This window comes from Indicator indicator, chromosome 2, assembly GCF_027791375.1.
Source record: "Indicator indicator isolate 239-I01 chromosome 2, UM_Iind_1.1, whole genome shotgun sequence".
NCBI lineage: Eukaryota > Metazoa > Chordata > Aves > Piciformes > Indicatoridae > Indicator > Indicator indicator.
In genome coordinates, this window is record NC_072011.1 from 37,013,365 (window position 1) to 37,033,352 (window position 19,988).

The 19,988-nt window shown below is 38.6% G+C and overlaps 1 protein-coding gene across 1 annotated transcript in view; it reads right to left on the minus strand.

The window, feature by feature from the left end:
* Positions 1 to 19,988, minus strand: part of SMYD3 (SET and MYND domain containing 3) — a 419,115-nt gene that overhangs the window by 47,399 nt on the left and 351,728 nt on the right. Inside the window, 2 exon segments of the mRNA XM_054393109.1 lie at positions 4,021 to 4,195; positions 8,510 to 8,597. Of these exon segments, the coding sequence (XP_054249084.1) occupies positions 4,021 to 4,195; positions 8,510 to 8,597 (263 nt within the window).

A 19,988-nucleotide genomic window follows, 5' to 3' on the forward strand; every position in this document is an offset into this window, starting at 1 on the left:
AAAGTGATCTGCCATTGGAATGTGCTGCCCAGGGAGGTAGTGGAGTCACCATCCCTGGAGGTGTTCAAAAAAGGATTGGACGTGGCACTTGAAGCCATGGTTTAGTTAGTCATGAGGTGCTGGGTGATAGGTTGGATTTGATGGTCTCTGAGGTCTTTTCCAAACTTGTTGATTCTGTGATTCTATGATTAATTGTAAATACCTGTAAATATTGTAAATATTCTATATTTGTACATATTCGTTGCATTTCACTGTAGACTGTAGTTTTGCTTGTAAATACAGCTTCCATTTGCTTCCAACTGAGCTGGTTTGGCAAATTTAATGTTGGGGGAGAATTTTGAACCCACCACATAAATCAAAAATTCTTGGCTGTCATTTCATTCACACAATGAAAATTCAACCATGTTCTCAGAAAATAGTCCACAAGAAGCACACCTCTGTCACTGTTCTTAGACATAGCCCTATGCAAATCAAACCAAAATGGAATTGACTATTTTCCCTGTTCCCCAAAAGACCTCACTCACTGAGGAAAACTGTAGTAATGGCATACTGCAAAATGTCATCTGAAGGGGCACAGAACAGAAGGAGTGAGAAGAGCTGACAAATGATGCGTATCTAGCACAAATATGGGATACTCACACCTACTTAGCTCCCTCCCACCCCAGCAGCAGAACAGCCACATCAGCACAAGCCTTGTATTGGTGCTGACTCAGCAGAGGGAGGATGGAGAGGGAAGGATGTACAAGGCTGCTGAAGGAAGAGACAGAACTGTGCCTCTGCACAACACCCCTGTACAGGATGAAAAGAAGGAATTTCTTCTTGTTAATGTTGGAACCCTCTGGTAAGTCCTAACACTGTAGCATTGGAAATGAAGGGTTATTAATTAAAACAGCCCATCTGAAAATCAGGGGGACTTTGATGTTCTCTTTAAGTTCTGCAGGACATTATGAGCAGTGCAGAACAGAAACGGATGAAGATGTTTGTACTCTCATTGGAAACTCAACAGACCTGATTCCGCAGAAGCCCAGCCAGCCAGTTCCTTCTTGATTCATAAATCCAGCAGGCCTGTGGTGTCACTTGGCTACTTTTTTCTTTTCTTCCTATTATTCTCTTATTGCAATAACTGAGGGTATCTAACAGTTTTATAACATGCATCTGTCCAGTCTTTATTTTCAGTGTAAACACTGAATACTTAACACAAGGGGAAAAAAAAAACAAAAAACACCCCAAACTCAATCTCCAAAATGTGTATGCCTTCTCCTCAATTTAAAGGCTAAATACTGGAGTCTTTCCTCAGAGGTAACTTAAGGGAAGTCTGATTTACTCAGTATCTCTGTATCTAACCCTCCAAGAGCTGCAGTCAGTTCAGCGTGAATGTGTTGAGACATGGCAAAACCATGTAACACCTCTTGCTGATACTCTGTTACTCTGTGGTTAAGGTTCGTGAGGATTTTTGAAAAGAAGTTTATCTTTGCAAGCTGCTGAGTGCTGACTACTATGTGGGACAATTTTCACTGAGGCAAATATCTGAACTTTTGTCAAGGTATTTGGACAGACAGATTACTACTGTGACATTTATAGGAAAAGCTATGTAGGTACATTTGGTTTAGGCTATTCAAGTGAAAGTACGTGTCACAGGTTTTAACAAACAATGGACAGCACTAAAGGAGAAGGCAGCTTTTCATACCCACCTTCTCTTCCCTTCCTTTGGAAGTTCTAAAAGTATCTGAGAGGTTCCTCACAGGTTATTGTAATTGCTTAAGACGTGGATGTTGGTATTTAGTATGACAAATCAGTTTAACCATCTGTCTCTGACAGTCACATAAAGCGGATGATTCTGAAAAAGTCAGCAACCATCATAATGAAAACATACATTACAATACAATGTGTCACACAGCACTGAAATGTAATACACCTAATAAAGAAATGGAAAGTGCAAAATAAACACATTAGATGAAATTAAAAATTTTTTGGACCAAATCTCAGGAGCCTTTAAAGTTGCAACAATAATTTCCTATTTATATGGACTGCTCGAATTCTTAGTTGATTCCCTGTGGAGAGCTCTATGAATACTTTTTCCAGGGGTGGGGAAAGAAAAATAGATAGCTATAATGGAACTGCAGGAGCAGCCAAGCAGCAGATTGATTCAACAGGAGAAACTCAATGCATCCCAGAAGATTTCCCAGGATTTGCTCTCCTGCTGCTCAGGCCACAATTTGTTGTAATGAAAAACTGAGGATTTTGTTTCAGGTGTGTCAAAGCTTGTAGTAATGAGTTGAAAGTATAAGGAAAGCACAGCATCTGAAAATCTCTCTTAAATAATGCTTCTGTATGAGGAGAGAAAAAAAGACAAGCTCTTCAAGGTGCAAAAAGGTCAAACATTTCATGCCAATAGCATTCTTTAAGAGATGCTAAGTGAGTGAACAGCCAAAACCTTTCCTCCATCTCCAAACACTTTCGTAAGTACAACAGAGAAAGCTTTATTAATTATCTGGTAAAATTATGTTTGGCCTCACTGTCATCTCTGCTGCTGGAAATGTCTGTAGAAAAATCCTCCCTTTTCATTTCTGAAGAACTAAGTTAACAAGTTATAAAATAAAAAAAACAGGTGAGGGGTTTTTGGTTTGCTTGGGGTTTTTTATTTTAAAAGGGAACATTTACACAGGTAGACTACTCTCTTTATTTGGAGCATTCCATATGGCAAAAGGCTGTCAGGAAGCATGTACTGCTGTAGTACTACATAAGCCATGTTTCAAAGGTTAAGTAGAACATGCATGACACAAAATTCACCCAGAAGGAATCTGGAGGGACTCATGTCCTCCTTTATGAGAAGTAACAGTCATTATGAACACCAAGCTTCTCCATACCTTTGATGTAGCACAAACTATGCAGATGTCTTGGTAATTACTTTATATGGAAAGCCCTGAAATGCTGTGCTCTTTCTCAAATAAACCCCAGAGTTTTATTCAGATGAAATTTTATGCCAGGTGAAACTTCCTCAGGCAAAATGCTGACTGTTGATGGCATTCTGGTTTGATTAGGGAAGACATGCAAAATTTGAGATGTTCATGTTCACAGTGGCATATATTGCTCAGCACTAGCATACCCCTCACACTTCTCAACAACACGCTGGGTACCAAAACACCACATGGTGTAGAAGAACCAACAGAGAATAAATGGATGCTCTAAAAAAGCCCTCACCAAGAATGAATGTTCCTTTATGAAGCACATTACACCTGGGCATTCAACATAAGGCTTACAATTAGTTACAAACAACGCAAATATCCAGAACTCAGGGGTTTGAGTCTTAGAGCTTTCAGAACACACATCAAAGCATGAAGCACTTGCTCTTTCTTCACTAGATGACCAACTGCAGGCTCTGATCATGTTTTAAGACCCACCACATGAAGCATGATCTCCTAGAGCACCTCTCCATATTGAAAAAGGCCATCAGACTCAGAGACTCTCCCAGCACATGGCATAGGAGTACTGACCACGAGAGAAGAACAGCAAGTGCTTCACCACCTCAGCCCCTTCCCAAACGAGGAACTGGGTGTTTTTTCATTTCCAGTTGATACTGCACTCTGCAAGACTGTCTTTTATTCTTCCTGTAAGCTTTATGTATAGAGTATACAGTGAACATACATTATTTCAGACAGCCACCTGTCCTCAAGCTTGACCTAGTTCATCATAAAATGCTAATACCCTCACAGCAATGGAGTCTGAAGCAGAAAATCACCTTTTGATCAGGGGTGGGGCAGCATCTGAACGCATGAAACAGTGAGGAGCTAATAACCAGCTATTATTGTAGTTCCTATTACCATTTTATTTGCTTTCAGGCTGTCTGTGGAATCAGAATGGGAGTTTTACCTCATCTATTAGCCTGGAAAGCAAGGCAAGACATATAGCAAGAGATAAAACCAATATAAATAATCTACACAAAACACAGCCTTTGTTTTTAATGAAACAGCCCCATATACCCCCACCTTTGGAAACAGTTCAACCAATCACATCTCTTACCTGTATGGTTCCAGAGTCTTGCTGCCATAATACAAAGCCTCTTCCCAGGATTCAAGGTTAATACAGGCATCCATGGCATAGTCAAGCATTTTCAGCTGATAAATATTTGTGTCTGGAAGACGACCCATATTGCTGCTCAAAAAATTCTGGCATCTTGTCAGAACCTGCTCCCACTCTGTTGTTAGCCTTAGTTAAAGAAATGTCTTTAATCAAACAAAAATACAATTTCTAAATGTGGTTAGCAAGGAGTAAGAGCTACAGGTCACTAAGATAGAAAAGCTGCCATAGTTCCAGCCTCTGTTTTAAATCTTGAAAACATATTTAACACAGAAGTGCTAGCTTAGGAAACTATACTACACTTAGGTAACTATACTATACTTAGGTAACTATATGTTTACATTTAGCAAACCAATTTTTATAGGAGGCAGTATTTCAACAATAAATGGGTAAAAGATGACAACCTGAAAGTGTATTTTAATACATAACAAACTAAAATTCAAATACTCTTTATTTAGCTGCTGAAACTATTATCAAGATATTTCTCCAAATAATGATATATATTTCCAAGATGCCCAGGATTTGGTTTAGAATTCTCCAGAAATGTCAACCTTTTATTGCAATTAATTAATTTTCTTTCTCCTTGAAAAACTTGTTGAGACAATTGTTTTTTTTTCACTTGCTGCATGCTTCGTGGTAAATCAAACATACAAATCAACCAACCAACCCGAACCATCCAACCAATCAACCAACCAACCAAAACAAAAAAACAAACAGGATGAAGCATCACAGTTCTGACGTTTGACTGTAGTTCAGGATTAAGGATCTTGGCAGCAAAAGTTTTTACCTCTAATGGTACTAGAAGATTTTTGTGTGTTTACAGGAGAGGAAAAGTAAACTGGGGCTTGTATTACAGTATCACAGTATATCAGAGGTTAGAAGGGACCTCAAGAGATCATCAGGTCCAACCCCCCTGCCAGAGCAGGATCACTTAGGGTAGTCTGCACAGGAATGCATCCAGGTAGGTTTTGAGTCTCCAGAGAAGGAGACTCCACAACTCCCCTAGGCAGCCTGTTCCAGTGCTCTGTCACCCTCAGTGTAAGGAAGTTTCTCCTCATGTTGAGGTGAAATCTTCTAGGTTCAAGTTTGAAGCCATTGTTCCCTGTCTTATCACTGTGAACCACTGAAAAGAGCCTGGCCCCCTCCTCCTGACACCCACCCCTCAGATATTTACAGACACTGATCAGATCCCTCTCAGACTTCTCTTCTTAAGTCTAAATAGCCCCAGGGATCTCAGTCTCTCTCCATAGGGGAGATGCTCAAGTCCCCTAATCATCCTCATGGCTCTCCATTGGATTCTCTCCAGCAGATCTCTGTCTCTCTTGAACTGGGGAGCCCAAAACTGGACACAGGATTCCAGGTGTGGTCTCACCAGGGCAGAGTAGAGAGGTAGAAGAACTTCCCTAGACCTGCTGGACACACCCTTCCCGATGCATCCCAGCTGGGATCCCATTGGCTCTCTTGGCCACAAGAGCACATTATTGTTCCATGGAGAACTTGCTGTTCACCAGCACTCCAAGGTCTTTCTCTGTGGAGCTGCTTTCCAGAAGGGCAGTTCCTAACCTGTACTGGTGCCTGTTGTTATTTCTCCCCAGATGTAGGACCTTGCACTTGTCCTTATTAAACTTCATGAGGTTTGCCTGTGCCTAGCTCTCCAGCCTGTCCAGGTCACGTTGTATTCAATTTGGTTTGACAATCTTTACCACAAATCACTAATTCTATACTGTTTTGACATCTCTGTGGACCAGATTCTTCTCCCTCTGACCACACCTAGGATGAATGCCAATAATCACAGATTTTAAATCAGTACTGACCTCTAGAACTTTATGAGAATCCAGGATGCAAGCAGTCTAAACACTGAAAAGGATATATGCAGCAGTAAGAACAACTCAAATTAAAAGACAATAATAAATTAGACTTATAGTGAGAGAACTGATAAAATTGTTTGCATACAGTCCTTTCCATACAATCAACCCAAGGAAGCTCACCAGCCATCTTCACTGAAAACACTATTCACCCCAATCCAGCAATGGATTTAAGTGTACAGTGATAAACCTGTGATTAAATAATCCCTCCTTTCTGAACATGGGAATATTTACATACTTAAATTTAAGAATGAGACCACTATATGTCTGGGCCATGATTTATAGCATGAACATTACGAGGCTAAACTAATTATTTGTGAATTGCTCTCCTGCCCTTGGATTTAAAGAACCATATGAGGGAAAGAATGTGTTATTATTAAATTGTACCTTAACCTTTATATCTCTAGCAAATGTCCATCTATTCTTCACAACTGATCATAGACAGACAAACAGAAGAATGAGAGATATTATTTCCACTTGATACAATTTTTGTAGAAAGTACAAAGAGTTGGCATTATTGAAAGATAACCATTTTAGCTCATGCACAGTATTGGCCTGCCTTTGCTTCTCATTACACTGCTTTGTTTGCTCACAAGCATCTAATAGCAGGAGTGCTCTTGTGACCAAACCACCAGGTATGTAAGCTGCAAACTAGAAAGCCTACTATCAGCTACAACAGGACAAGAGAGAAGCTGGTTGTCCTGTATCTGCCTGAGCAGAATGGCAGCCCTCAGGCATCTCTGCTAATGTTGTGTAGTCTGGGATGCAGAGGAATCATTTTCTGCACAGTAATCCCCTTGCACTGGGTTTTAGCATCTCAGTTTGTATGCTTAAACTGGAATTTGGGTCCAAGACAGCTTACTTGTAACATACATACATACATATTATTTCATGTTCTCTAACTAGATTTAGCATTACAACTAATCTGTGATAATCACTAACTCAAACTTTGGAAGTCACTAACATTCTCAACTGTAGAAATAGTTGGTTTAATTTGCTAAAAATTTTACATTTGCAGAAACCAATCACTGCCTCAGTCAGCAAGGAAGGTCTACTATTCCTTTTTGCCAAGTGGACAAACTCCAGTTTCCCTTTTCAGGTACTGCACTTGCCACTGCATGCTAATTAGCACTAGTACTGTGGTGCAAAGGTAGGAAAGATGATACATTTCAAGTAGTCCATGTCTGAGAATGGAAGCTGATCAGACAAAACCTGATACGTTTTACTAAAAGGTGTTTCATTTTTTTTAATGTCAGTTAAATCAGCAATCTTAATTAAAGACCCTAGGAAAGTACAGTAGGCACAATTTATCCTGCAATTAAATGTAAGACCATTAAATAGGTTCAGGACTCTGGCTTCATACTTTTTGTACAAAATTTATTGCAACTACGTGTTACAGATCTATAAATTATCTCTCAGGATAAACCATAGGCATCGATGTATAACCGAATGCCTGGAGATCTATTTCAGAATTGTCTGTGTCAATCCAGTGACCACAGAGGAATTTAAGACAGACTAGAAACAATATGAAAATTGAAGTAGGATGAGTTTTCCTGTTCTGCTAATAAACAAATCTCTCCATATTAGAAACAAATTGTCTTTTGTTTTTGGTGGTGATTTATTTGTTTGTTTTTATTTGTGTTTTTGTTTTGAGTTTTGTTTGGGTTTTCTGGTTTTGGTTGGTTGGTTGGTTGGTTGGTGTTTTTTATTAAAACAAAAATTGTGATCACTTGATTCCAGCCTGGAATATCCCTATGCAAACTTGGGGTTTATGCTGCTGAAAGGAGCACTGGAAAATTTAATTACCTCTAGCTCCAGAGAAAGTCCATGTTTCTGGAAATTGTAAGGCTACAGCAGGACAAATTCACAGTCAGTAAAATTCCACTGCATAAACTAATATGAGAGAAGAATCAATATAATCATCTAGCAAAAATTCCTACCTTTGTTTTCCTCATCTTTTCTTGGTCGTTGCAGTTCAATAATTTTTTTAATTGGGCTGAGTATCTACATGATGGCCATTAGGCTTCAGTTCTATTTATTAGTGCAAATCAATTTGCTTAATTAACAATTATTTTTATCTATTAATATTCTAACTTATTACAATGAATCTATTTTTTGCAGTGCACCTGATTGTGATTATGCCATTCCCATTGTTATTGCTATGCAAAGAATGAGAATCTGGGAGTGCTCACAATGGGAGCAATGGGACAAATAATTTAACAGTGTTTCAGATTAAGCTTTATTTCATTTAGAAATGGATTTATATGAAGCTGTGGGTTGTGCTGGCAGAAGTCTAAACATGAGCCAAAATATTCCTTCACATTCTAGGTGCCTACTATCCCTGCTATGAAGCAGTTCCAGTCCAAGTAATCAGAACTTCTATTATTACTAATACAGTTAAGAATAATACATGGTTTAAACAAAATCTATTAAAAATATCCTTTAAAGCAACATAAAAATGTAAACCTTTAGGAAATAAATCTCAAAAGACAAATTGCATACTAAGGCACTCTCTGGATTGTTTTCACAACTGAATGACAGACTGTAGCCTGTCACTAAAAGGATACCTTCTTTTGATTTTGGATATCTCATTTCATTTAGAGCATCTTTGACTTCTTTCCAGGCATGCTCTTCACCAGCTAATTTCTCAGCATCCTGGTTAATGGAAACAAAAGCATTTGATAAGTAAAATAGCAAACTGAGAATATGGAGTAATGATGAAAAGCAGGAAAAAAAGATTACACAGATAAAAGCTATTTGTGGGGATTGTATCATGATTTTTTGTAAATGCATTAAAAAATAATTTCACCTGGCATTCATACTCACCCTGTGTTTGTAAGTAAAGGAGATGATATCAAGAAGAATGAATGTGAATTTGGAAATGCTAAATACCCAGGCATTAGGTTTGCAACAAGAACTATAATCAACCAGAAAAGGTAAGTAATAGCATGTGATTTTTTCTAGCAAAATGCATTGAGCAGATCAAATTCCCTCAAAGACCTTCTACCCAATATTCACAGATTCTCAACCACGTTGTAGAAATGATTTAGCAAATAATTTTGATTAACCATGTAATGATTACAATTTTGAGCATGAGCTTAGAGGAAAATCTACTATTTAGAAAAAGCTGAACTTTGGTCTTCTTGTTTTCTTTTATAATTCATTGATATTTCTTACCTATTCTATCAGATTTTATAAACAGCTATATTTTCCTTTTGCTTTGTCATAAAGAAGGCAAAAATTATTAACCACACCTTAGGCAAACCACATGAAACAAATTTACTAAAGCATCTACAGATACAGGTAAACACCTTGAGTGATTTCCAAAAGAATTTAGATATTCAATTTCCATTTAAACACCTTTAAAAACCTTGCCTTTAAGACACTGCAGTTCATTCTCTCTCTTATAAAAGGCCCTGTTACTTGTGAAAGAGTTTCATAACTCCAAATTCTTGGAGGAATATTTTGTATACAATTAAAAATAAAAAAAAAAATTAAAAATCAGCCTCCAGCAGGGTCAGAGGCCTGAAGATGAACAGAGAAGGTGTTTGAAAATCCAACCAAGCACTTAGTAACCAACATGATCACCAGGCATCACAGGATTACCTCTGTTAAAAACTCTGTAAGATGTATCCATTTAGAACTGCATGATTTTCTTATTCCACTGCACCTTATTTAAGTTAAATTCAGAGCACAAAATGTCTGCAATGTGAATCAGCACTCCCTTTCACATTTAATTTGCAAATTTCATCTCTCCATCTGCCCCATGAAACAGCAGACCTCTGTATATTCCCAGGATGATTAAATCAAGATGAAATCGTTCTGTGGTCAAAAGAGATCGCCTGGAAATCATTTTGTACATTGCCACCAGAAGGCATAAGGTTTGAACAAATGAACTTTTCTTATCAGTACAGTAAGTGGGCATAGCCAGCCCTCTTACAGCTTTGTGATAGATTTAGAGTGAATCTGTTAGCTTCAACATAACCTCCACCAGTTTTCATGGGACTACATCAATTTGTGAACTCAGCCTGTGATCCCTTAACAATCTGTCTCTAAAATGTCTTCGTAGATCAAACACTGCTCACTGATAGATGTAAAAATTAAATCTGTTCTGTAAGATACTAGTAATATCTGTGAAATCTTAGGTCTAAGGAGCTACTGAAAAAGAAAAATTCTTTTAAGCTGTCTTTTCCCAGTAGCCCAACTATAATTCCCAGCATTTCTGTAACAGACTATAAGCCTTACAACTAAAACCTCAAAAACATGGGGATTGGGACAGATCTGTAAGTGAAAAAACCCCAAACAACAATACACCAAGTTACAGGCCAATGACTCATGTATCATTAGGGCTCTCTTCACACACAGTGGGATTGATGGATAAATCTGGTTAAAATGTTCATTGACACAGGATTAATATTTCTCTTTCTTGTGCAGTCTTTTGAGTTGCTTTCCACTGTCTTCTAGCATTTTGTTAACACCACAAAGCAGTACAAGGTTGGGAGTTCCTCTAACCTTTACACTAGTGCATAGGTTTAAGTCAACACAGGCTTCATATCCAGGTAGAGAATAGGGAGTGTCTCTTGGATCAATAATCTCCCAGCCCTCTCTGGGCTTTATCACTTTTGGAAAAAAGAATTTAGGATGGAGGGAGTTGGGCAGTTCCCAGCTCTGGTAAGGATTGAAGTCACAGGTTTCAATGAGATGTTTTCTGTGTTCTCAAGATGAGGTATTTAAGGGATTGGTTGATGTAAGAACAAGCAAAGACCTGGCTAGTTGGGCCTTTCACATCTCTACTGTTCTTTATCAGATTTACATACACTGAAGAAGTCCTGTCCTTTCCTAAACACTCCAGTTCAAGACATGAAGGCTGCTTCTAAATAGGCAGCTAAGCAGTGGCTGCAAAACAACCAGGGGAGTTTGTCACTGAGAACACTTCTGCCTTCCAACCCAATAAGCTTTTTCCAAGTAAGTTGTTTCCCTCCCTTAGACAATACCTTGAAAGTCATGGCCATGTGATACGACTAAGCCATCTGAAAATACAAAGGTGCCTTGAAGTTGGAATTATGGAAATTATTGAGGTGATTAATAGTTACACTGAACTGTTTAATTTAATCTAAGAGCATGGCAGTAACAGCTAAGGGATATTTAGCTTTCCACAAAGTAGCACCCATTCAAATCATCTCTTTTCAGAACACGTTCCCAGTCAAACTTCCAGGTGTGCAGAACTGCCAACAAAAAAGGAAGACAGACTTTTTCCATCTGTAGGAAAGGAGAAATCTAGCTGAAGAAAAGGAACAAGCTTCTGGAAAATAGAAAAAGGAAAAGTCACCAGCTTGTGCATAACTGTTTTCTGTATTTTTAACACCAAACATAAGAATTGTTCTTTATAACAACAAAACATTTGTGTAAAAATAATTAGACTAGGTAATCTAGTCACAAAAATGCAAAATAACCTTATGGCAGCTGTGGTGGGTTTTGAAATTACCCCCAACATGAATTTGGAGAATTACGAACCCCCACACCTTATACAGTCTAAACAGAAGATAGTTCAGCTTGCATGCAAGGTCAGAGAGATAAGGGAGCAAGCCATGCAGGTCACAAAAAGCAAAGAAGCAAAAAGAGAAAGAATAGTTTGTGCAACTGCTTTTTATCCACATTAGCAAGCAAAAGGAATGACAAATACCTGTCTATGTTATTGTTCTGTGTCCAATGATAATTTATCTACCTTTTACTCAAAAATGTCCAGAAAGTTCCTATTCTTGTTTTTGCAGTTAGGACCTACGAAAAAGTTCTACCTACAAATCATAACAGCAGCTGAAACTGGCATGCTTTACAATTTAGCTTTTTGCACACACAGGTGCACTGGAAAAAACTGAGAGTAGAAGTGCTGAAGGCTCATGGGGATAATAGGAAAGAGCTGTAACACATGCTGGTGAGAACACAACCTCACAGAATCACAGAATGTAGAGGTTGGAAGGGACCAACCCCCTGCCAAAAGCAGGATCAGCTAGGTTAGTCCACACAGGAATGCATCCAAGTGGGTTTTGAAAGTCTCCAGAGAAGGAGACTCCACAACCTCTCTGGGCAGCCTGTTCCAGTGTTCCATCACCCTCACTGTAAGGAGGTTCATATTGAGGTGAAACCTTCTATGTTCAAGGATGGTATCCATTGTTTCTTGTCTTACTATTGTGTACCACCAAAAAGAGATTGGCCCCCTCCACTTGACACCCACCTCTCAGTTATTTATAGACATTGAGCAGGTCCCCTCTTCTCAAGACTAAACTGCCCCAGGTCTCTCAGTCTCTCACTGTAGGGGAGATGCTCAAGTCCCATAATCATCCTCGTGGCTCTCTGTTGGACTCTCTCTAGCAGATCCCAGTCTCTCTTCAATAGGGGAGCTCAAAATTGGACACAGTATTACAGGTGTGGTTTCACCAGGGCAGAGTAGAGGGGGAGAAGAACCTCCCTAAACCTGCTGGACACACTTTTCTTGATGCACCCCAGGATCCCATTGGCTTTCTTGGCCACAAGGGCACATTGCTGTCCTATGGAGAACTTGCTGTCCACCAGCACTCCAAGGTCTTTCTCAATAGAGCTGCTTTCCAGCAGGGTAACCTCTAACCTGTACTGGTGCCTGCTGTTATTCCTCCCCAGATGCAGGCACCTGCACTTGTCCTTATTGAACCTCATGAGGTTTGCCTGCACCCAGCTCTCCAGCCTGTCCAGATCTTGTTGGATGGCAGCATAGCCTGACAGGGTGTCAGCCATCCTCCTCCCCACCCCCTTCCAAAGTTTTTTATCATTGGTGAACTTGCTGAGGGTACACTCAATCCCCTCAGTACTCTTAATAGCACAGGTATAATCTGTTGGATGCAGGAGCTTCACTGGCTGTTCTAGCCAAACTCAGAATCTAGGGTGCAAGGACAGATCCTGTGACTTATTTTGAGCACTTATTCTAGATGGAAGGTGGTTCCAGTGTCTCCTTTCTACTTACTCCAAGCATGTGTAGGGGAAAGTTGTTCATTTAAAGGTGAGTTAAGATGCAACAGCAACATTTCAATTCCATCTCTTCCTTTTTCCAACACCATGGGAGGTGCTGCTAAAGCTTTCTTGATAATATTGAAGCTTTCAGAAATCTCCAGGGACCACCTATCCCTGAATGCTTAGATCTGTGCTTCTGATCCTTCAGGTAGAACACCTTCCAGTTAGAGTTGGTTCTAGTGAAACAAGCTATAAGCTAAGGTCTTCACTCCTGACACCTCTCAAGGGAAGGACACTGCATACTTTCATGTCTTTTTGAGTTTAGATTTAGGGTACATAAAACATGAGGGCTGTGGTTTATAGAGGACTACAGCTTCAGCTGAAGATGTCACTCACCTTCACTAGTTCCTCTAATCTTCAGGAAAGCAAAAGGCATACTAAATAAGCTTACTCCTGAAAAGTTTGACAAGGTACACCTTGAGCTCCTCAATGTGGGTGTAGAATCTAGGCTTATCCTAAAAGGGGTCATACTGCTGATCACAGACCAAGCCCTTGAAGAGCCTAAGGGCTCTGACAGTATAACTCACTGTTGGCTCAGCTGTGTCTGTGATGGCCCATCAGCAGAGTCATGCAGGACAGAAGCAAAGTACAACATTGAGACGCTTCCTAATATCTACTTTAAGAACTACAAGTAGCAAAATGATCAGTACACAGAGCCCTGTAGTGGTTCAAGATTTACATCTGATTTATGAAGTTACACAAGCTCCACTGCCCTGTCCTATGAAAAATAATGCCAGCTCCACGAATGCCAGTTCACCCATCTTTTACAACCCAAAAAGTGGAACTGTCAGAAGAGAGGACCTTGTATTTGCAGTCATATGGCCCTGAAGAGAGTGGATGTGACACATGGTAATTCCAAAGCTACTCTGTCTGCAGACAAAAACATCATTGTATTCCCGCTGAGGCTACTGTGAGGGTGTGAACCTGGCTTTAGAATAAATTGAATGAGCACTTGTTATTTTTGAGTTCTGAAAGTAAAATAAAGACATATGCAGTTGGATGCCACATTGCAACTGTGCAGTACCTAGCTCAGTGTTAGACAGGTTGCATTACATTATATAATCAATACCAGCTCTTCATGGATTACTGACTCTGGCATCTGGAAATGCGTAAGAACTGTGCAGGATAGTAGTACTATAAATTGTATAGGCATTAGAAATTCACACCATTGATGTTCACACCATTCATGTTTAAGTGCTATACTTAGGTATTCAAATTGAGATGAAGGTTTCCCCAGATCCTGTGTACAATTAGTGCAAAACCCCAAGCACCTTCACATGGCAGCATAAATAACCTTCCCCTAACATTATCCGGCTTAGTTAGATATTACAATATTTACTCAAAAACTTAAAAAGATGCCTCAAAAATAACCATGGGAAATTTATTAAACTGAAATGCTTTTAATAAAGCAAAAATTAAGATCAGCAACTGCACTTTAAGAAGCATGTTTAATTTAATAAAATTAAATAAAACAAAGATATGTTTATCCCAATAACATCTTGGATTTAATTAAGTCTTAAAGTATAAGGTAAGAAAGGAGCAAACAGACAATTCTCAATCTTTCCACTTCCAAGTCCAATATTGGTCAGGCTCACATTTCTGCACACCAAAGACAGTAATTGCATTTGTGCCAGTGCAATTGTGTGAGTACTACATTTCATCCACTGCAATTCCACTTCAGATACTAAATTCTGTGATTCTTTTAGACATATCTTTTAAACAGCCTTCTCAAAGATCAGTGCATCTGTACATTGTATGTTAGAGAGGCAATCTCATAAATGTTTTATAGTGAAGCAAACTGACATCAGTCTTCCTACTGACTCCCCTTTTTGTGGATTCAAGGGTCTCATTAGCTCTCTTTGCTAGAGAAGAACAAAATGTTTTCTATTTCTGTTAACTATCCTGTGATTCGTCTGAACAAATGCAGACATTTGGGTTACCTTTCTATTTGACAAAGAGGCACCCTCAGAGTGTATTTTGTATTATCCTAAAGGAGGCTTCTAAAATACATCAGATGAATAACAAAGTGCGTCCATTGTTCTCCACTTTATCCATAAAGGAAGCCGACATTTACTCTGTAGCTGTCTGAGCTGTAGTGACATAAATCATCCATGTCACATGTGGAATGTGTTCTACCCTTTCAGTGTTGGTGCCTTTTATTTTAAGAAGTCTGATTTAACAAGCAATTCTAGTTACTCTGTACTATTTATCTGTCTTTGTAAATGTTTGTTATTCTCTCAGTATTTGTCATCCACAATTTTTACTGTCAACGACTTTGCAATTACTTCCAATTCATTCATGAAAATGGTGGCTACTGTAGAAACAGGGTTATTATGGACACACTCTGAAACTACTTGGTAAGCCTTATGTATAACTGATGATTATAGTGATTTAATGTTTAAGTGTGCTGTCAGAACAATCTTCAGAGTGTACAGTATATATATTTAAAGCATATATGTATAAATTTCTATAGTAAGACCAAAAAAAGCTCAAAACTTTCATTAGACTCAAACATCTCAGCCCAACTGAATGTTTAAATACCAATAATGCTCACAGATCAAGTGTTATTATTAAAGCTTTTCTGGTTGACAAGCACTCCTTGTAACAAAAATCTAAGCAAATAATATTACGGGTACTATTTCCTCTCTTAAGAAATAGTGTACAAGGATACTAGGCTACTTAAGAAAGTACCTAAAGAGACCTGTCAAAATATAAATAACACACCAAGCTAAGCAGGTAAACATCACTACAGCATCTTGCCTGGAGCTGGAGATTCCTCAGATGAAAGGCACATGTATTTAACACAAGTAACATTTACTCACTTAAGTGCTGGTCGTTATGGTTGCTGACCAAATAATTTCCCACACTTAGTTTTAAACTAGGACCCTCAAATGCTACTACTCCTTTTGGGGAAAGAGGAGTCATCATAACACAAAGGCTATCCTATTCATTGCCCTTTCTCCACACTGTTTTACAAAATCTTTGTGCCACAGTAGCTTGACACCTAGGGACGATCAGCATTTTGCCTTCTTAAGAACCCAATGCCTGCCCCCATTCAAAATGATGGCAGCTGTGGCTTATTCCAAAAGCAATAGGGCAGCCGTAGACAATTCCTGTCTCTGACAGCACTGCCTTTATAAATCTCCTAATTTCAAGGGTTTAGAGAGACTGCAAAATTCCCATCTAGCTGTATAGGTTACAAGCTGAAATAAAAATTGACTGGACCATGGCAAGAGCAATAAATAGATCTTCACTATTTATCAGCTGATAAAAGCCAGAGGATGGGAGGAAGGGAGGAAAAGCAAAGTACTTACAGCTTAGCATCAGAGAAATAGGGCCTTATGCCAGACCACCCAAAAATTCCTGGCACGTTTTTGATTCCATTGTAATTTCCAGTATCAGTCCAAAAACACCCCATGGGTAATTCAGTTACCTCAGGAAGGATGCTATTCAGTTTAATCCCTAGCAACTGTGAGGCTGCTATTTCAGACTTAGACATCACATGTTTGTTAAGGCAATCTCCAGTCCATCTTACCAAGCAAACTGACAGCTATAAGGCAAATCTGCTTTATTCCTTAATTCTGCAACCTGTGGAGATACAGAATGCCACTGAAGACATTTAGTGGCTCAGAAGAGATATGTAGGTTCAAAATCCTCAGTATATGTAGGTATTCATAATGCACAATCCAATCCACATTGAAATGTGCACTTAAGTTTAATGCATGCATAAATCCCATTAAAGTTAATACTTATGCAAATTACTAACCACTAAGTAGAGGTATAGTTATTTGTGAATCAAAGTTCAGTTTATGCTTCAGTGATTTGAAGAATTTGTGCCCATTAAATTATTGGTCCTAACTGAAGATATACTGACATGAAGTTAGATATTTATTTTTAACACTAATATAAAAACATTATATATAAAGACTAATATAAAAGCATTAATATATTAATGCACAAAATATCAAATGGTACCTATAGTAAGTATGCTTTTTAATGTATACTGCAATGTAAAATAATATTTACTGCAATGTACTTTTCTGAATGTATGGCTATGTGACACAGGGAGTTTAGGGTTTAGAAAAGCACACGCAAAATGGTTAAGATCATACACAGTTGGTCAAGCTAATCTATACCTTAAAATAATCTCAGAAGTGAAAGTGGCAGTTCCTAGAGTGCAGATAAAAACTGACTGCCTAACTCATTAGCAAGTTGCTTGAATATTCAGCATGAATGCTCAAAACCACACTGACCAGTCTCAAAGTTTATTAAAGTCATGAATAAAAAAAAGGTTTAATTCATTTTGTCCAAACCATAGCTCTCGAGAACACAGTATCTGGAGTTTCCTCCTCTGGAATTTTGCCAACAAATTTGATCATCCCCTTTCATATAATCAAAGGAGATGTAGGAAAATACCTTCAAAAGGTGTTGTTTTGTGTTTTAGTCATTTCAAGAACTTCACCTTTGGAGAGTGATTATTGACTATCCTCAAACTAACACCAGTAGAACTCCCAGCCCTTAATGGAAGCAGATAGAAGCACTCCACAAGCAATCGAGTGCTTAAAAAAACCTGTTTCCAGTAACTTTCTAGTTCTCTATTTTTCTGATTCAGTAATACAGACATTTTAGTTACTGTCACACAAAAAAAAAAAAAAGGGAAAATTATCATATCTCAAAGAGTGAAAAGTACATTCTCATAATGTCAGGGGAACTATTATAAGACCTTTGAATATTTCTTAGGGCCTTTATTTACCATTTGAATAGTTATCATGCAGCTGGTTCCTGTTGACTGACATTGTTACAAGTTTTTACCTGCCTTAGCAATCAATGGTGATGGGCCAAAGTGATTCAAAGCAAGGAGATGTCCAGATCACAGAACATCTACTGAGAGTTAAATATCTTGAGTCATACAAAAGTGACTGTTTATGGAGCCTCTTGGAACCAATGTTTTTTAGTGATACATAATCTATATTGGATATCCAATTTTCCAAAACAGTTGATGGTACTAATAATCTATTTTTCTGTCTCCTGATAAATATTCTCCACTAGTATTTAATTCATTGCTTAAAACTCTCCTATTTTTCCCAGTCAGACATATAAGTGGGACAAGTGCTGTCTTGTCCCCAACTTTCTTAAATTTGCAGGTGAGGGTTTGAATTATTAGGCAGTAGCTAAGCACACCAACAGCTTTCAAAACTCAGGACTTTGTGTACAGGAACAACACAAACAGCATAAAGTTGTGCATTAGAGATATTTTGCAGTAAAATTTCAGTTGTCTAGTTATTGTTGAAGAAAGTGTAGAAACTTTAGTTTACATCCAGCATTTACTAGCACTAAGAGAAATATTCATGGCTTATCTTGTCTAAAGCAATATGATGTAGCAACATATTTTTCTTAATGACTATGGTCAGATAAATCTTGGGCAGAGTTGTGATACGCTGTGTTAATAGGCTCCCCAATTCAAATCATTCTTTGTAGTGTGATTGATGGCTTTCATACAATTCAGTGAGTAATCCAGTGGAAAATAACAGGACATCCTGCAGTAGGGCAACAAATTACACAGTCCTCTGCTGTAACTCATGTGGCTGAACTAAATTCAGTCTTTTCAAGCCTGCTGGCTTCCACATAATAAAAAGTTCCTATTCATGTCTATAAGTAAAACTCACAAATGCAAGAGTTATAAATACAGCTTTAGTTAATGCAGTGTTGTGATATTAATTAAATGAATGTCAAGAAATTGATAAGGCACATTTCTTGCCATAGCTTTTTTTCAGTCCAACACATCCAGTTTGCAGATTCACAGTCTCAAAAGTTATAGACTTCCTTGCTATTCAAATGAGCTCATACTTGCTTTAATAGACCTCAGAGGACATTAGTTAAGGACTGGAATTGATTTAGGCACTGAAGAGTCTGATTCTGTCTAGTTTCCTATAAATTCAGCTGAAGACCCAAAGTCTGAACACTGTGACAAAGAAAATAGAACGAAGTCATGATACCTGATGACCTTGCCACAGGGTCCTAAAGAAATCAATCAATCAATCAATCAGTTAATTAATCTTTGAAAAATAAAATAAAAAATAAAATTTGGCTTGCAAAGACTGTCTAAACCAGGAAAGCCATCTTTCTTCATTTAAGTAAGATTAGAGTGAAAGAAGTACTTCCACAATGTGGTATGGGAAATAATAACAGTGTGAATCTTTGTAATAAGTTTCATATTTGTTACTTGTATAACAGGCATTTCAATAACTATTTTATGGAGGGAGATATGAAACAGGGCTGCACATTACATACCAAAGATCACAAAACAAAAGATAACAACCACCACCATGTACTCCATATGTAATATATTGCTCACTAAAAAGATATGATATCTTTAAATTTGCCAATGTGTTCCATGGGGGTGGGAAGCCCATTGGGATTTGGAAATGTGATAAGGGGGGTATTTCAAATTTTGGCCTGGCCAAGTGTCTAGGAATATCTTAAATAGGGTGAGCAGAGAGCAGTCAGGGCTCCCATTTTCCGACGCTCTTGCCATTTCTGGAGGCCTGCTCATTTCAGCTCTGCCATTTGGGCATTCATTTTGGACTCTACTCACTTTGCCCTGGATTTTTGGCCACTTTGGAGGAACTGGCACTCAACAGGCTTTTCCCAGGGCCCACCTGCCTGTCGTGATGCTGCCTGCCTGGGACGGATCCTGTGGCTTTTCCTTGCACTACACAAGTTTCTCTCATGTCAGCTGTGTCTATGGACACTTTTGATTTCTGGCAGTTCCCTCCCTCTTGGATTTGAGCCACATCGCCCACAGAACTGGATTACAAAACCAGCAGTTTCTGGAGCCTGCCTGTGGTGAAGGCACCATATGCCCAGAATTATGCCCCCAGACACGAGAAAACTTGTCCCAACATGTTTTGGCGAGTTCCCTCTTCCACCCTCCTTTCTGGAGCGGGGGACAAAGGCCCAAGCGCCAACCTGCCTTCTAAGGGGTAAACAACTACACACACCCAT